This window comes from Osmia bicornis, chromosome 7 (genome assembly GCF_907164935.1).
Source record: "Osmia bicornis bicornis chromosome 7, iOsmBic2.1, whole genome shotgun sequence".
Classification (NCBI taxonomy): Eukaryota; Metazoa; Arthropoda; class Insecta; order Hymenoptera; family Megachilidae; genus Osmia; species Osmia bicornis.
The window spans coordinates 5,801,466-5,815,988 of NC_060222.1; the positions used below are offsets into that span (position 1 = coordinate 5,801,466).

At 35.0% G+C, this 14,523-nt stretch overlaps 2 protein-coding genes across 2 annotated transcripts; both read left to right on the top strand.

Moving 5' to 3' along the window:
- The first annotated feature begins 168 nt into the window (after window positions 1-168).
- Window positions 169-3,625, top strand: LOC114875358 (secretin receptor-like). Its single transcript, XM_046286538.1, has 9 exons — window positions 169-256; window positions 321-670; window positions 738-832; window positions 1,101-1,266; window positions 1,565-1,727; window positions 1,797-1,927; window positions 2,006-2,097; window positions 2,448-2,586; window positions 2,772-3,625. The coding sequence occupies exons 1-9, from the start codon at window positions 169-171 to the stop codon at window positions 3,048-3,050; spliced, it is 1,503 nt and encodes a 500-aa protein (XP_046142494.1). The 3' UTR covers window positions 3,051-3,625.
- A 3,796-nt stretch (window positions 3,626-7,421) lies between these two features.
- On the top strand, window positions 7,422-7,764 carry LOC114875392 (helix-loop-helix protein 1). The gene is made up of 2 exons (XM_029185610.2): window positions 7,422-7,549; window positions 7,611-7,764. The coding sequence occupies exons 1-2, from the start codon at window positions 7,422-7,424 to the stop codon at window positions 7,762-7,764; spliced, it is 282 nt and encodes a 93-aa protein (XP_029041443.1).
- The last annotated feature ends 6,759 nt before the right edge of the window (window positions 7,765-14,523 follow it).

A 14,523-nucleotide genomic window follows, 5' to 3' on the forward strand; every position in this document is an offset into this window, starting at 1 on the left:
CCCTTCTGAGAATGTAACGTCTCGTTTTCTTTTATTAGACGAGCAATCCTGCGCTGTTGCAAAACGATTTATCGTTCCATATAGATTTCCAAGTGTGTTAGACAGACTTTATCTTTATTTTTAAAACTACTTTCGCGATTGTCCGTGAGAAAACCGCGTGCTACTGGGATGAATACGACGGAAACGGATGTAACGTCGGAAGCGGAGGGGTTCTTCGTCGAACAGAAACGGAAGTGCGGCGAATTGATGAACGAATGTAAGTTCGATCAAACTGAGCTTTCGGATTAATAATCCTACGGTTAATTAAAACTCTGTGTTAGATCTGAACGTAACATTGGAGAATGGTAGCCCACGATTTCACCATTGCCCCCCGTCGTTCGATGGACTGCTATGCTGGCCGTACACCAAGGCATCGACCACTGCGATTTTACCCTGCCCTCCCGAATCCGATTTCGACTCGAACAATCGTGCATTCGCGATGGCCAGCAAGCTTTGCCTCGCCAATGGTCGATGGTACCAGAACACGGAAGAGATTCCATGGAGCAATTACAGTTTGTGCGAATTGTCCGACGAGTTCACAGCTCGTTACCTCATGGAGACCATCGCCGATTTGGGAATTGGAATGACGCATTCGCGAGATTACGGGAACTTTGAGTCTTTTCTACTGGACGTAAGAAATTCATAGAAAAATATCATATGGAAGATTGAATTTCCTTAAATGCAATTTTTATCGACAGACATGGTTGCCCATCGTCAGGATCGTTTCCCAGATAGGATACGCCACATCCTTTACCATGTTGATTATTGCAATGATAATATTTTCTCTGCTCAGGTAATTACAAACACTCTTATTTTATTATTTCTTATTTCATATTTAATGTAAAGGGTACCCACCCGTTTATTATAATAATAATATTAATAATAATAATGATGATGATGATGATGATGGAGATGATGATACAAAAAATAATAACATTAATAATACTAATAATAATAGTAATAATAATAGTAATAATAATAATAGTAATAATAATAATAATAATAATAATAATAATAATAATATTAATTTCTAATTTGAAACGATTATTCTTTCACCGCAGAAAGCTTCGAAATCCAAGGAACAGATTACACATGCATCTGTTTGCATCTTTCATCATGAGAGCGTTTATGGCATTGATCAGAGACTGGATTTTCGTCGATGGCGTAGGTTTAGCTGTGGACGTGGTCTACGTGGACGAGAAGAATGCTTTTATCAAGCAACGAAACGTAGGCATGTTAAACAGCCCGTAAAAAATGAAACGACTCCCGCTTAATTATTTGCCATTCTTTGTAAATTCTTTGTTTCGTAAATGATCTTCCTACCGTTTACTTTATTAAAGTCTCGAAAATTGATTCTTTTCGAAAGCAAGATACTTCGAGTTGCTGGAAATTTAGTCATAATCGACTCGATTAATCACACTTCTCCATAATTTCATCAGACATATCAATATACCATGATCGTCTTCGAAAATAAACGAAAGACCGTGAAAAACATTCGCTTCCAGGATAACATTGAATCGATCAGTTCCAGACGTTGATCTGCAAGACGATCACCAGCGCCTGGCAATTCTTCATCGTGGCTAATTATTCCTGGATTCTTATGGAAGGGTTATATTTACATAACTTGGTTGTGTTGGCGTTTTGCGCCGACAGCGCAGCGATTAATCTATACATTCTAATGGGATGGGGTACGATTATATTCGTATAGATGACGCATTTAATTAAAAAGTTTTATTAATTTCTTTTTTTTAATTAAGGATTGCCTGTTTTCGTGGTTGTTCCTTGGATAATTATTCGTGCCACGATCGAGGATACACTTTGCTGGACCACCCACGATAATCCTTCTGTGTTCCTGCTTATAAGAATACCCATCATGATATCGACCTTAGTAAGTGTCTCTTTTTCTTATTCATTTCATTATTTTCAAACTTATGAAAAATTAAACGAGATAATAAAAAATTTTTAGTTCAATTTCCTGCTGTTCATCAACATAGTACGCGTGCTTTTCATCAAATTCAAAACTTCGGTGCACTTGCAACGTAAGAAGATGCAGTACAGGTAAGTTAATACCGATCGATTAACATTCAATAAAATAAAATATTCGATGGGTTGGATTTTAATAAAATAAAATATTCGATGGGTTGAATTTTAACAAAATAAAATATTCTGTGGGTTGGGTTTTAATAAAATAAAATATTCTATGGGTTGGGTTTTAATAAAATAAAATATTCTATGGGTTGGGTTTTAAGAAAATAAAATATTCTATGGGTTGGGTTTTAATAAAATAAAATATTCTATGGGTTGGGTTTTAATAAAATAAAATATTCTATGGGTTGGGTTTTAATAAAATAAAATATTCTATGGGTTGGGTTTTAATCAAATAAAATATTCTATGGGTTTATATACAGCAGGTGGGCGAAATCTACGTTGGTCTTGGTGCCTCTGTTCGGGGCTCATTATACTCTTTTCCTGGGTCTTTCTTATCATAAGGATCATCGTGTGGAATTAGTCTGGCTCTTCTGTGATCAATTCTTCGCCTCTTTCCAAGTATTTAATTTATGATATTTCATCTGGTGTTACTTCAATTACTTAAATTAGTAAATTCAGAAAGAATTTATTCCTTGAACAGTAATGAAACTTTGTATTAATTATGTCTAAATTATTTTTTGAAAAAATATCTACTATTGATTCTGTACATAAAAGAACATTGGATTTTTCACACTATTTTTCAGGGTTCATTCGTGGCTTTATTGTACTGTCTGCTAAACATTGAGGTGAGGACAGAAATAAAACGTGCATGGCAAGCCAGATGGTCGAAGAACGTGAACATCTTCGTTTCCAATTGCCGGGAACCAAGGAAAAGAATGTCGAATCGGCATTGCAGACAATCGAACGATTACGAGCAACCGACAGTTTCTGGCACGACCATGAGGAATTTGTTCACCTTGCAGTCCGAAAGAAGATCGAACAACGATTATTGGCCGAATGTGTTAGAAATGGAAACGGGATAAAAAGAAAAGAATCGTATCGTTTCTCGATTAATGAAAAATTTCTCGATTAATCTCTGTATATTGATAGAGTATCTTTTGTGTCCGACGTGGATGATTCTATAGAAATTCACTGACTAGTATTGTGACATTGCACTTGACAACTATTTAAGGCTAGATCCAAAAGCGTTTTGGGAAGAGGGAGAAAACGAAATATGCAAAAGTATATTTTTTAATTTATTTCGTAAACAGATATCTAAAGGAAAATGTTGTAAAATAAAAGATATTTCGACTAAAACGCGAATAGTAGCTCTTAGCTCGGTATTTTCTAAAGATTATCTTTAGAGAATGATGCTCCTTTCTAAAGATAATCTTTAGAAAATGATACCGATTACCAGGTCACGCCACGTGGAGGTGGCTACTATAGTGACCCACCCTGAAATCATAAAATTCCTCGAAGCAGACAACATTAAATACCAATTTAAACGATGAAATTCGGTAAAAATTGAGAAAATAATAATTCAAGAATAAAATCCTGTGACAGAAAACAATTATTAAGATCAAAACTTAAGCAACAATTTCAAGAATAAAATTCTGAAATAGGAAATGTAATTATTTAAATCAAAATTTAAGTAAAAATTTCAAAAATAAAATGCTGAAACAGAAAATATAATTAACATCCAAATTTCGATTACAATTAAAATGATAGAAGCCGAGACCAGAAAACAATTACCATTGCAATCTGAGAAATATTTAGTAGACTAAGAATCTATGGCAGACTATGGTGTTTTAAATAAATTGAACGTATTTAAATTGCAAATATGAAATATGATTTATGTATAAAATCAATAAGCAAAGAATAATTCATTAAAATAAAGTGATAAATTGAAGAGGAAAAGGGGAAATGAAATCGCGATTTGGGAGCTCAACATTCGAACTTAATATATTCTTGGAAAAATTCTGTAAAAAACTACTTTTACACACAGATATGGTACACAATTTTATTTATTTATTATTATTACAATTTATTTAATTACAATTTTTAATTTTAGAATGATTTATTAACTAAATTATGTGTTATTATATTTATCGACATTTATTTTTTTTAATAACTTTTACGCCTAGATATGGTACATAATTTTATTTATTTATTATTATTACAATTTATTTAAATACAATTTTAAATTTTAGAATGATTTATTAACTAAATTATGTATTATTATATTTATTGAAATTTATTTTTTTTTTATAACTTTTACGAGTAGATATGGTATATAATTTTATTTATTTATTTATTTATTATTATTACAATTTACTTAGTTACAATTTTTAATTTTAGAATGATTTATTAACTAAATTATGTATTATTATATCTATCCAAATTAATTATTTTTATAACTTTTACACATGCTTGTGCCGCAAGTCTCTTATATATCAACCGATACTGGAATATTGATTATTTCACTGATGGTGCAACCCTGTTTGTGCTGCACCCTTACGTTAGCACCCTCTATTTCACAAAGGATCTAATGGTACATCATATAAAACTACAAAAATTAGACTAATTTCAGTTTTTCTTAAAATACTAGTTATTTTGGAAATTCGTCGAATTATTTCAACCGTTTTCATTGGAAATTTAATCAAAATCAATCTCAATCTCTCGTCCCCTTCCTTTCAAAACTCCGCTTGTCAAAAGTCGCGTGCCTCTTGAAGGGGTGAGAAAAGGCGTTGAAAATGGAGGGGTTAAAATAACGAAGCGTGAACTATCTCATGACACCGACGACCAACAAAGACATTAATCGAGAAGCAGTCGATTAGAATGCGGTTCGCCTCATCTCGTCTCTTGTTACAAAGATAAACGCGAGACACGTGTCGCGTTCGTGTAACATGTATCTCAATATACAAAACATTGATTGCTCCGGACGCTTTTTCTTTCACCCTTTAACATCCACGCCTTGCAATTTGTCCAAACAATTTCTCTAATTATAATGTTCGAAATTGAAAAAATAAAAACAACCCCTTTGAACTTGACACTTTCTTGTACTGCAATTGTAATTAATAAAACCTTCGATATTCCTCTTCCAAAAAATCGCAGGAAGTTCCAAAAACTTATCCATAAGAAAAAATAAAAACAACCCCTTTGAACTTGACACTTTCGTGTACTGCAATTGTAATTAATGAATATTCCTCTTCCAAAAAATCACAGAAAGTTCCAAAAACTTATCCATAAGAAGGAAACAACCCCTTTGAACTTGACACTTTCTTGTACTCCAATTGTAATTAACGAAACCTTCGATATTCCTTTTCCAAAAAATCACAGGAACTTCCAAAAACTTATCCATAAGAAGGAAACAACCCCTTTGAACTTGACACTTTCTTGTACTCCAATTGTAATTAACGAAACCTTCGATATTCCTTTTCCAAAAAATCACAGGAAGTTCCAAAAACTTATCCATAAGAAGGAAACAACCCCTTTGAACTTGACACTTTCTTGTACTGCAATTGTAATTAATAAAACCTTCGATATTCCTCTTCCAAAAACTTATCCATAAGAAAATTAGGAAACAACCCCTTTGAACTTGCTACTTTCTTGTACTCCAATTGTAATTAACCAAACCTTCGATATTCCTCTTCCAAAAAATCACCAAAAGTTCCAAAAACTCATAAGAAGGAAACAACCCCTTTGAACTTGACACTTTCTTGTACTGCAACTGTAATTAATGAAACCTTCGATATTCCTCTTCCAAAAAATCACAGAAAGTTCCAAAAACTTATCCATAAAAAAATTAGGAAACAACCCCTTTGAGCTTAACACTTTTTTGTACTGCAATTGTAATTAATAAAACCTTCGATATTCCTCTTCCAAAAAACCACAGTAAGTTCCAAAAACTTATCCATAAGAAAATTAGCCTTAAAAGAACAGAGGAATACAATGACACAAAGGTACTGCCCAAAGAAGAACACCTCTAATCGGAGGCTCGAACCCAGGAAAATCGCATGATCGATAAAATGGTCCACCCATTCGCGCTAACGAGCAAAACGTTCCATCGTTTTCGCCAGCAACAGAATGGCGGCCAGTTTGGGGCGGTCTCATCCCTTGTTTCTAGCGATTTCATTGGAGAACACGAGGGATGCTGCTGAGAGAGAGGCAGCGAGCATCTGTCGAAGGGTGAACAACGAGGGGATGTTTTCGAAGGCGTGGCTCAAGGGATGACAAGATAATCCTCGCTCCTCTTCGCAAGGGTGCAACCTCCCTACACGAGAGTTGCAGATCTTATCAGAGACGTTGCTGATCTCGTCGAGTGATCGTCCTTGAGTGAAAGTCACCGTTTAAATTGATATTTAACAAGGTAAATATAGTGAATATAAAATGAAAATGCAGAAATTGGGAAGGGGATGAAAACGGTGACAATTTGTGAGTTTCATTTTTCAAAGGATTTCTTACTCTTTTGTGTTACGGAGATTTGAAGTGAAAACCAGTGCGAAAAAGGGAATATTTGTTCAAATCTGAATAATGAACGCTTCGTTAGAAACTACCCTTAGCTTAAAAAATACAAACTCCTGTCGATCGAATTGGAATTTATTCGAGGAACGTTGTGAATCGAGGGAAATGCGCGTCGTAGAAGTAAAATGGTATCGAAATCTGGTGGTTTCCTTCAAATATTAAGGCAACCACGAGAAGATGTCCATACGAATCGCTGGTTTACCATAAGAATCAGATCGAACGAGAGCGGCGAGTTGTTCTGCGTGAATAATTGAGGAGAAACACAGGGACAAGGTTTTTTCTGAATAATACAATCCCACCTTTCGTCAGATTTCATCGAATCGGTCGGAATTTAAGAGCCCCATGGGTGCCGAAACTATGTTTCCTTTAACGCAACCTTGGTCCTCTGCTGATTTATTTATTCCCATTCTATTTTATTAACCATCCAATTTTAACCCACTGTGATCTGCTTTGAGAAGAAAAACAAACACAAGAATCAACCCTTTCTACCTACAAATATTTGATCACCTTATTATTTTCCGCCACGAATTCCTTTATTCCGAATTTGAACGCGATTCCCGAGGGAATTGGACGATTTCTGCCTAAAGGGTGTTTTCCAGGGGGTTAGTCTCTAAGGGTGCTAATTCAACACCCTCCGGTGCTCATAAAATCATAATAATTGACCCAGTGCAACACTTATCACCAATTCAATTAATGATGCTTCGAAAAATTGATTAACAAAATATCATTCCAGCAATCAATCCCAAAAATGAACGTTCCACGTGCAAATCCCCTTTCACACGAATCGAGCCCCCATTCGCAATGAACATATTCAAGTGACTGAAATTCAAGGAAATTGTACAAGGAAAATTCTTTTCTTGGAAACTGGTGTTTCTTCAATCGAAGAGAAAATGGCGAACGGTGGACACGGAGTGGTAGTGAACGGGGTGGGTGCACCAGGTGCTGGCACCCTTTCGCGCGAAGAAAGACGTCGACGCAGAAGAGCGACGCAGAAATATCGAACAGCACACGCAACGAGGTAAAAAAAAGAATCATGTTCAAAGCGTCTGTTACTCTAATAATTAATAAAATTAATTTAGAGAAAGGGTGAGAGTGGAAGCGTTCAATCTGGCGTTTGCGGAACTTAGAAAACTTCTTCCAACTTTGCCACCGGACAAGAAGCTGTCGAAAATTGAGATTCTACGACTGGCCATCTGTTATATCGCCTATTTGAATCATGTCCTCGAAGCTTGAAGGAAATCAACCCTCTTCTCGGAAGAATTATATTTTTGCAGAGCTTCCTCGAGTGTCGTGACACTTGGATCGGACCAACTTTCAACCAGATGGAATACGTTCAAATTGATGTGATTTTTTCGTTTTCACGATGGCTCAAAGCGACATTTCTCGATCTGAAAATAAGGACATCAAAGTGTTAATAAAATGTTATACAATTTTTTATCATGTCTTAATGGTTTACGGATACTTATTCGAATAAATTTGAAATGCAACTATTCGAAATCGCTTTGGAACTGTTAAATCAATCTTGTTTCGTGGATTAGAAGAGCGTCCCCGGGGGATGGTCGCACCCCAACTACACGCGTATCCTAAATCCTCTGTTTCACCCTGCGAAATGGTCGCATAACCATCCTTCTTGCAATCGAACGCACTTTATTTTTCTGTTTACCAGCGATCATCAAAGTGGACAGACCTTCCAGTGAACGAAGGAATCAACTTCACGGCTCATCGAATTCCTTTCTCCTTTCCATTATTCTTTTTTTCCTATCCTCTATTACAGTGGGTGATCAAATTATTATGAACAGATGGAAAACTTACATATTTTATGTTTCCAATGCTATTATGTGAAATATATCCATAACAGCCTACCTAATTAATAAAACAATTCAAGTTTTACCGTGGCCTGAAAACTCACCAGATATAAACCCAATAGAAAATCCAGGGTTGGGAAAGTTACTTTATAAAAGTATCTAGTTACAGTTACAAGTTACCAGTTCTAAAAAGTAACTCGTTACAGTTACAGTTATTGAAGAAAAGTAACGAGTTATGTTACTTTTTTGGAATAAAAATGAAAAATAAAAATATGTCAAAGGACCCCGGACCACTGATAAATTTATTTTCTTGCTACAATTATAATTCTATAAAGTTACGCATAATACTCAATAATACCCAATATCTTACTCAAAATTTTAATAAAAGTTTTTATTGCATTTTAACAGTATTTGGTATTCAATTATGTCATCAAGGAGGTGTCCTCTTTGTGGCGTTATGACGGAACCACCGACTACTCGGAAGTGCCGTGTTATATTTTGTAAAATGTTTCTTGATTGCACTGTAATCGTTTGACATACTGATATTGCAGTTACTCGATTTTAAGAACCGATACAATTCTTCTTGTACGGACTCAATTTCTTTGGTTTGCTTGTTAAAAGTAAAAAAGTCATCGTGGTCGTCGAGATTTTGTTCAAGAATTGGAGAACTCTCAGCAGAACGGATTCTTAATAAATCTTCTAAATAGGGACATTTTTCGTTTTATTATGAAGATCGAAATATATATAAAGTAACTTTTAAACTAACTATTAAAATAGTTACTAGTTACCAAAAATATGTAACTAAAGTTAAGTTACAGTTACAGACGGAAAAAAAGAACGAAGTTAAGTTAGAGTAAAATAAGTAACTGTAACTGTAACTTCGTTAAAAATAACGAGTTACTTCTCAACCCTGAGAAAATCTATGGGAATTATTAAAGCGTTGCATTGCATCAGAGACAATAACTAACAAGCAACAACTAATTGACAAAATTATATTCGTACAACATTACAGATCCAGAAATGCTAGAAAATTGCCGGAAAAATATGGAAAGCAGGCTGAGAAATATTCAGGCAATTATAGAAATCAATTTAGGTTCAATATGAAAATCAGAAATATTGTTAAATGAAAAATTTTATTTAATTTTTCTTATTTGAAAGTACATTCAAAGATAGTGAACTTTAGAGTTCGATACCAGTATTGATTTTCTCGCAACACCTGAGACAAAACCGCCCCTATTTCTTCTCAATTTCCCTCATTTATTTAATCAACATTTCCTGTAATCAGTAATCAAATTTTTGTACCTCTCCTCTTATCGAATCATCAATATTCATTTTTTCATTATTCAAGTAATCTTCTTAAGTGAACCATAATGATGCAAGGTGCAAGCAATAAAACTACCTGTTCTTTTTATTCATTATCTAAATGGATTCTACCAACGATACTGACAATTGCAAAAATATACAACGTTCTTGTAAATTTGTATTCTAATCGAACGAAGCAAGCAAAGAAGTGTAGTGCAAAAATGATGAGTGCGAAAAATTTTAACGAAGCGACCGCTGTTTTGTCTGCCCTTAATTACCTTTGGGCGCTGAGAATTTGCCAACAGCCGAAAAACAAAGTGACACTTTTCATCAACTGGGTTTACTGCATTTCCGTTCTCTCTCTGACCATCGTGATCATAATGTTCATCGAATTCGTTCAACTGCGCGATGAACAACCCGTGCAATCAAACGTTCCTTCGTACGATACAAAAAGGACCATGCACCTGTTTTTGGTCGTATTTTATGTCATCATGATTACGTGGATAGTGGTACTGAGTTGGTTTCACTCGAAGGTGAGAAAATAATTTAACATTAACACTAGAACTACCAAAGGGGTTAAAAGTGACTTGTTTCAAGTTTCTTATTTTAATTTATTTTTATCGAGGTATTTTTACTGGAATGTATGTTGGCTATTGTCGAAATAAAGAATGGATATACAGGGTGTCCCGTAACTGGTGGTACAAGCGAGTAGGGGGTGATTCTACGTGAAAAATTGAATCGAAAATGTAGAATAAAATTTGTTCATATGACGCTTTATTTAAAAAAAATGACATTTCATAGATTATTAATAATCTAATAATTAATCTGATAATTAATTTCATAGAATATTATTTGGTTTAACTTATTTTTTTTTTAAATAAAGGGTCATATGAAAAAATTTTATTCTACATTTTCGATTCAATTCTTCACGTAGAATCACCCCCTACTCGCTTGTACCACCAGTTACGGGACACCCTGTATACAGGGTGTTTCGTTTAAAACAGGCCACCTAAATATCCTCTCTGTCTCTGAGAATACAAAAAATGTTTCTGACGTAATCTAAATGGTTTCAAAAGACGAATCAGATGGAAGAATTGTTTTTTATAAATTGTAATTTTTTAATCGTTTTTGTAGGTCACTCGTGTGTATGTACACACATTTTTTGTTGTTGTATGTTATAGCAAATATGATTGTGCATTCATCCATGTTTAATAACATGACCTTGAAGCGACCGTGGACTCTAAAATTTAAACACGAGTGACCTTAAAAAAACGATTAAAAAATTACAATTTATAAGAAATGGTTCTTCCGTCTGATTTGTCTTTTGAAACCATTTAGATTACGTCAGAAACAGTTTTTGTATTTTCAGAGATAGAGGAGATATTTAGGTGGCCTGTTTTAAACGAAACACCCTGTATATTAAATTATTTCATCCGGTATTTATTTAATTTTCTGTATTATTTTCAACTTAAAAATTAGTGTGCACCAAACGTCGGTAGTTCTAGTGTTAAAGTTTGTAGATGTAAAATGTCAAAGAAAAAAGTTTACTTTTAGGATCTGTTGATGTTTAAAAAACAAGTTTCCAAGGCAGACGAAAAATTCGATAAATTATCATCGCCGTTTAACTATCAGAGTATGTTTACTCGGATTTTGATAAATGGAAGTGTTTGGCTCTTCATCTCATTCATATTAAGCGGAATGTATTTGAAACTCATACTGAAATATAGAACAGGAATAATCGTTCCATTTGCGGTCGTTATCTATTTTTACGCAAATACCGTTGGATCTGTCGTCCTTTTCGACTTCAAGACAAGTGTACTGTACGTGAAATCCAAATGAAACAAAATTCTTTGACAGCTAAATATTTTTATGAATTATAGATGGTTAGGGGTGAGATTCAAACAGACGAGCAAGCTTCTAAGTTCGATATTCGTGAAAGAGTATCGAATAGAAAAGGACATTGATTCGATCAGTAAATTAACTGAAAATCATCAACGTGAATATTTTTCCTCTCGCTCGAAAATTTTTCCTGAGAATCGAGTTTCCGATTTCAAATACAAACCACGGTCCACCAAAATGATGTTTCAACAGATCAGGTAAATTAATGAATGTATTAATAACAATTTGTCGGAAATAAAGGATCCATTTGGGTTGGATTGCAGTTTCCCGGGTAATTGATCTCGACTATTTTATCGGATAAATCAAGGTCGGAGAAGACGATAGGAAGTGTCCCGAGGTCGATACCACGTGGCGTTACAAAGTTATGGCCATTTTAAAAAATTACAATTTTTCAAAAATTTTCCGATAATTTCGAATCCAAAAAATAACCTAACCTAACCTAACCCAACCCAACTTATCAGCTAGAATAGCTAGCCTTTGAATTAACTTAGCTTAGTTCTCCTCAGCTAGAAAAGCTAGTCTTTAACTTAGCTTAATTGATCTCGACTATTTTATCGGATAAATCAAGGTCGGAGAAGACGATAGGAAGTGTCCCGAGGTCGATATCACGTGGCGTTACAAAGTTATGGCCATTTCAAAAATTTTCCGATAATTTCGAATCCAAAAAACAACCTAACCTAACCTAACCCAACCCAACTTATCAGCTAGAACAGCTAGCCTTTGAATTAGCTTAGCTTAGTTCTCCTCAGCTAGAAAAGCTAGTCTTTAACTTAGCTTAATTGATCTCGACTATTTTATCGGATAACTCAAGGTCGGAGAAGACGATAGGAAGTGTCCCGAGGTCGATATCACGTGGCGTTACAAAGTTATGGCCATTTCAAAAATTTTCCGATAATTTCGAATCCAAAAAATAACCTAACCTAACCTAACCCAACCCAACTTATCAGCTAGAATAGCTAGCCTTTGAATTAGCTTAGCTTAGTTCTCCTCAGCTAGAAAAGCTAGTCTTTAACTTAGCTTAATTGATCTCGACTATTTTATCGGATAAATCAAGGTCGGAGAAGACGATAGGAAGTGTCCCGAGGTCGATATCACGTGGCGTTACAAAGTTATGGCCATTTCAAAAATTTTCCGATAATTTCGAATCCAAAAAATAACCTAACCTAACCTAACCCAACCCAACTTATCAGCTAGAATAGCTAGCCTTTGAATTAGCTTAGCTTAGTTCTCCTCAGCCAGAAAAGCTAGAATTGTGATTTTTTTAAATGGCCATAACTTTGTAACGCCACGTGATATCGACCTCGGGACACTTCCTATCGTCTTCTCCGACCTTGATTTATCCGATAAAATAGTCGAGATCAATAACCCGGGAAACTGTAATCTAATCTCCATTTGCTATAATTTCAAGATTGCTGCATCTAGAGCTGTGCTGCACAGCTAAACGATTGAGCAAAGTGTACGATATGCAATTGTTGCTCTATGCCGTTCTATCGCTAATGCACCTCGCTACGAGTTTATACTATATGTACATAGATATTCACACTTCGGTTGACTCGTTCAAACTGAAGTTCAATATAGTCACAGTAATAGCCGTGGATAGAGCTGTTAATTTCATTAAACTTTGCATAGTGAGCTATGACTGCGAGCACACGATGAAACAGGTGCGTATAATGCAAAATTATAATGATAAAAAGAAATAGATTCATTTAATTTAAACTTTAGGCATGCAAAATAGTAGAAATCGTCCACGAGTTTTCCTTATACGAAACAGATGTAGAATTGAACGAAGAGGTGAGAAAAATTCTATCATTATTGACATGGCCGGCCCCGAGATTTCAGGGGTCCGAGCGGGCCCCCTTAAATAAAATTTATAAAATTAACATTAAAGCTTGTTATTAATATTCAAGTAAACATTCCTCTTCTTGCATTCTTAGCAGGGCCGACCCTGGGCCTAGGCAAACTAGGCGGCTGTCTAGGGCCCCCCAAGGTCCAGGGCCCCCATAAGATGATTTTGCGTGTAAGAATGCAAGAAAAATATTAATCGATGTAAATGCAAATTTAAATTAGTTATACAACCTTTAATGTTAATTTTATAAATTTTATTTGAGGGGGCCCGTTTTCGGACCCCCGGAATCTCAGGGCCGGCCCTGTTCTTTAGACGCAAAATCATCTTATGGAAGCCCTAGACCTTGGGGGCCCTAGGCGGCCGCCTAGTCAGCCTAGGCCCAAGGCCGGCCCTGATTATTGAAGATTCAATTACACTTGAATTTACACCTAACTTATCCATAGATCCTCCAGTTTATTTTGCAATTATCGCACTCTCAACTGGGACAACCGGGAAGCAATTTTTTTCGATTGAATTTCAGCTTCCTACGAGAGGTTGGTGTTCTCTTCTTTTTGAATAATTCTGTCAAAATATTAATTATTAATCTATGTTATAGTGCGTGACCTTGGTGGCAACATATTTGGTCATCGTAATACAGTTCAGCTTAGACACCGATACCGTCGATGATTCGGTGACTCAAAACAGTACCATTCATTGAAAATAGAATTTAATTATTTCAAAACAATTGTAATTTAAAATAACAAACTAAATATAAACTTTAATAATTCGTACTCTGTCGCATCAAGCGTAGTTTCCTCCACTATGGCGGTAAGTAGTATAAGTCCGTAATAAACGCGACGCGACCATTGTATTTTTTTTTCATTATAATTAATGTCTTAAATTCATCAATTTAATTGGTAATCACATGTACTTCTCGGCAGTGTACACCGTAAAAACGATTAATCATTAAAAATTCAATTTAACGACCGATCTATATGATAGTAACAGCAATTTCATTACCGTAATGATATCGATCCAGGTAAACTATATTCATTATTCAACCGTCTATTAATTTCAACGAACGCGACAAGATAATCGTCGTAACCGTAAAGAGCGAACAGTGAAGAGTTGAGCTTCAAAGTGTTCCCTTCGAATACAAGT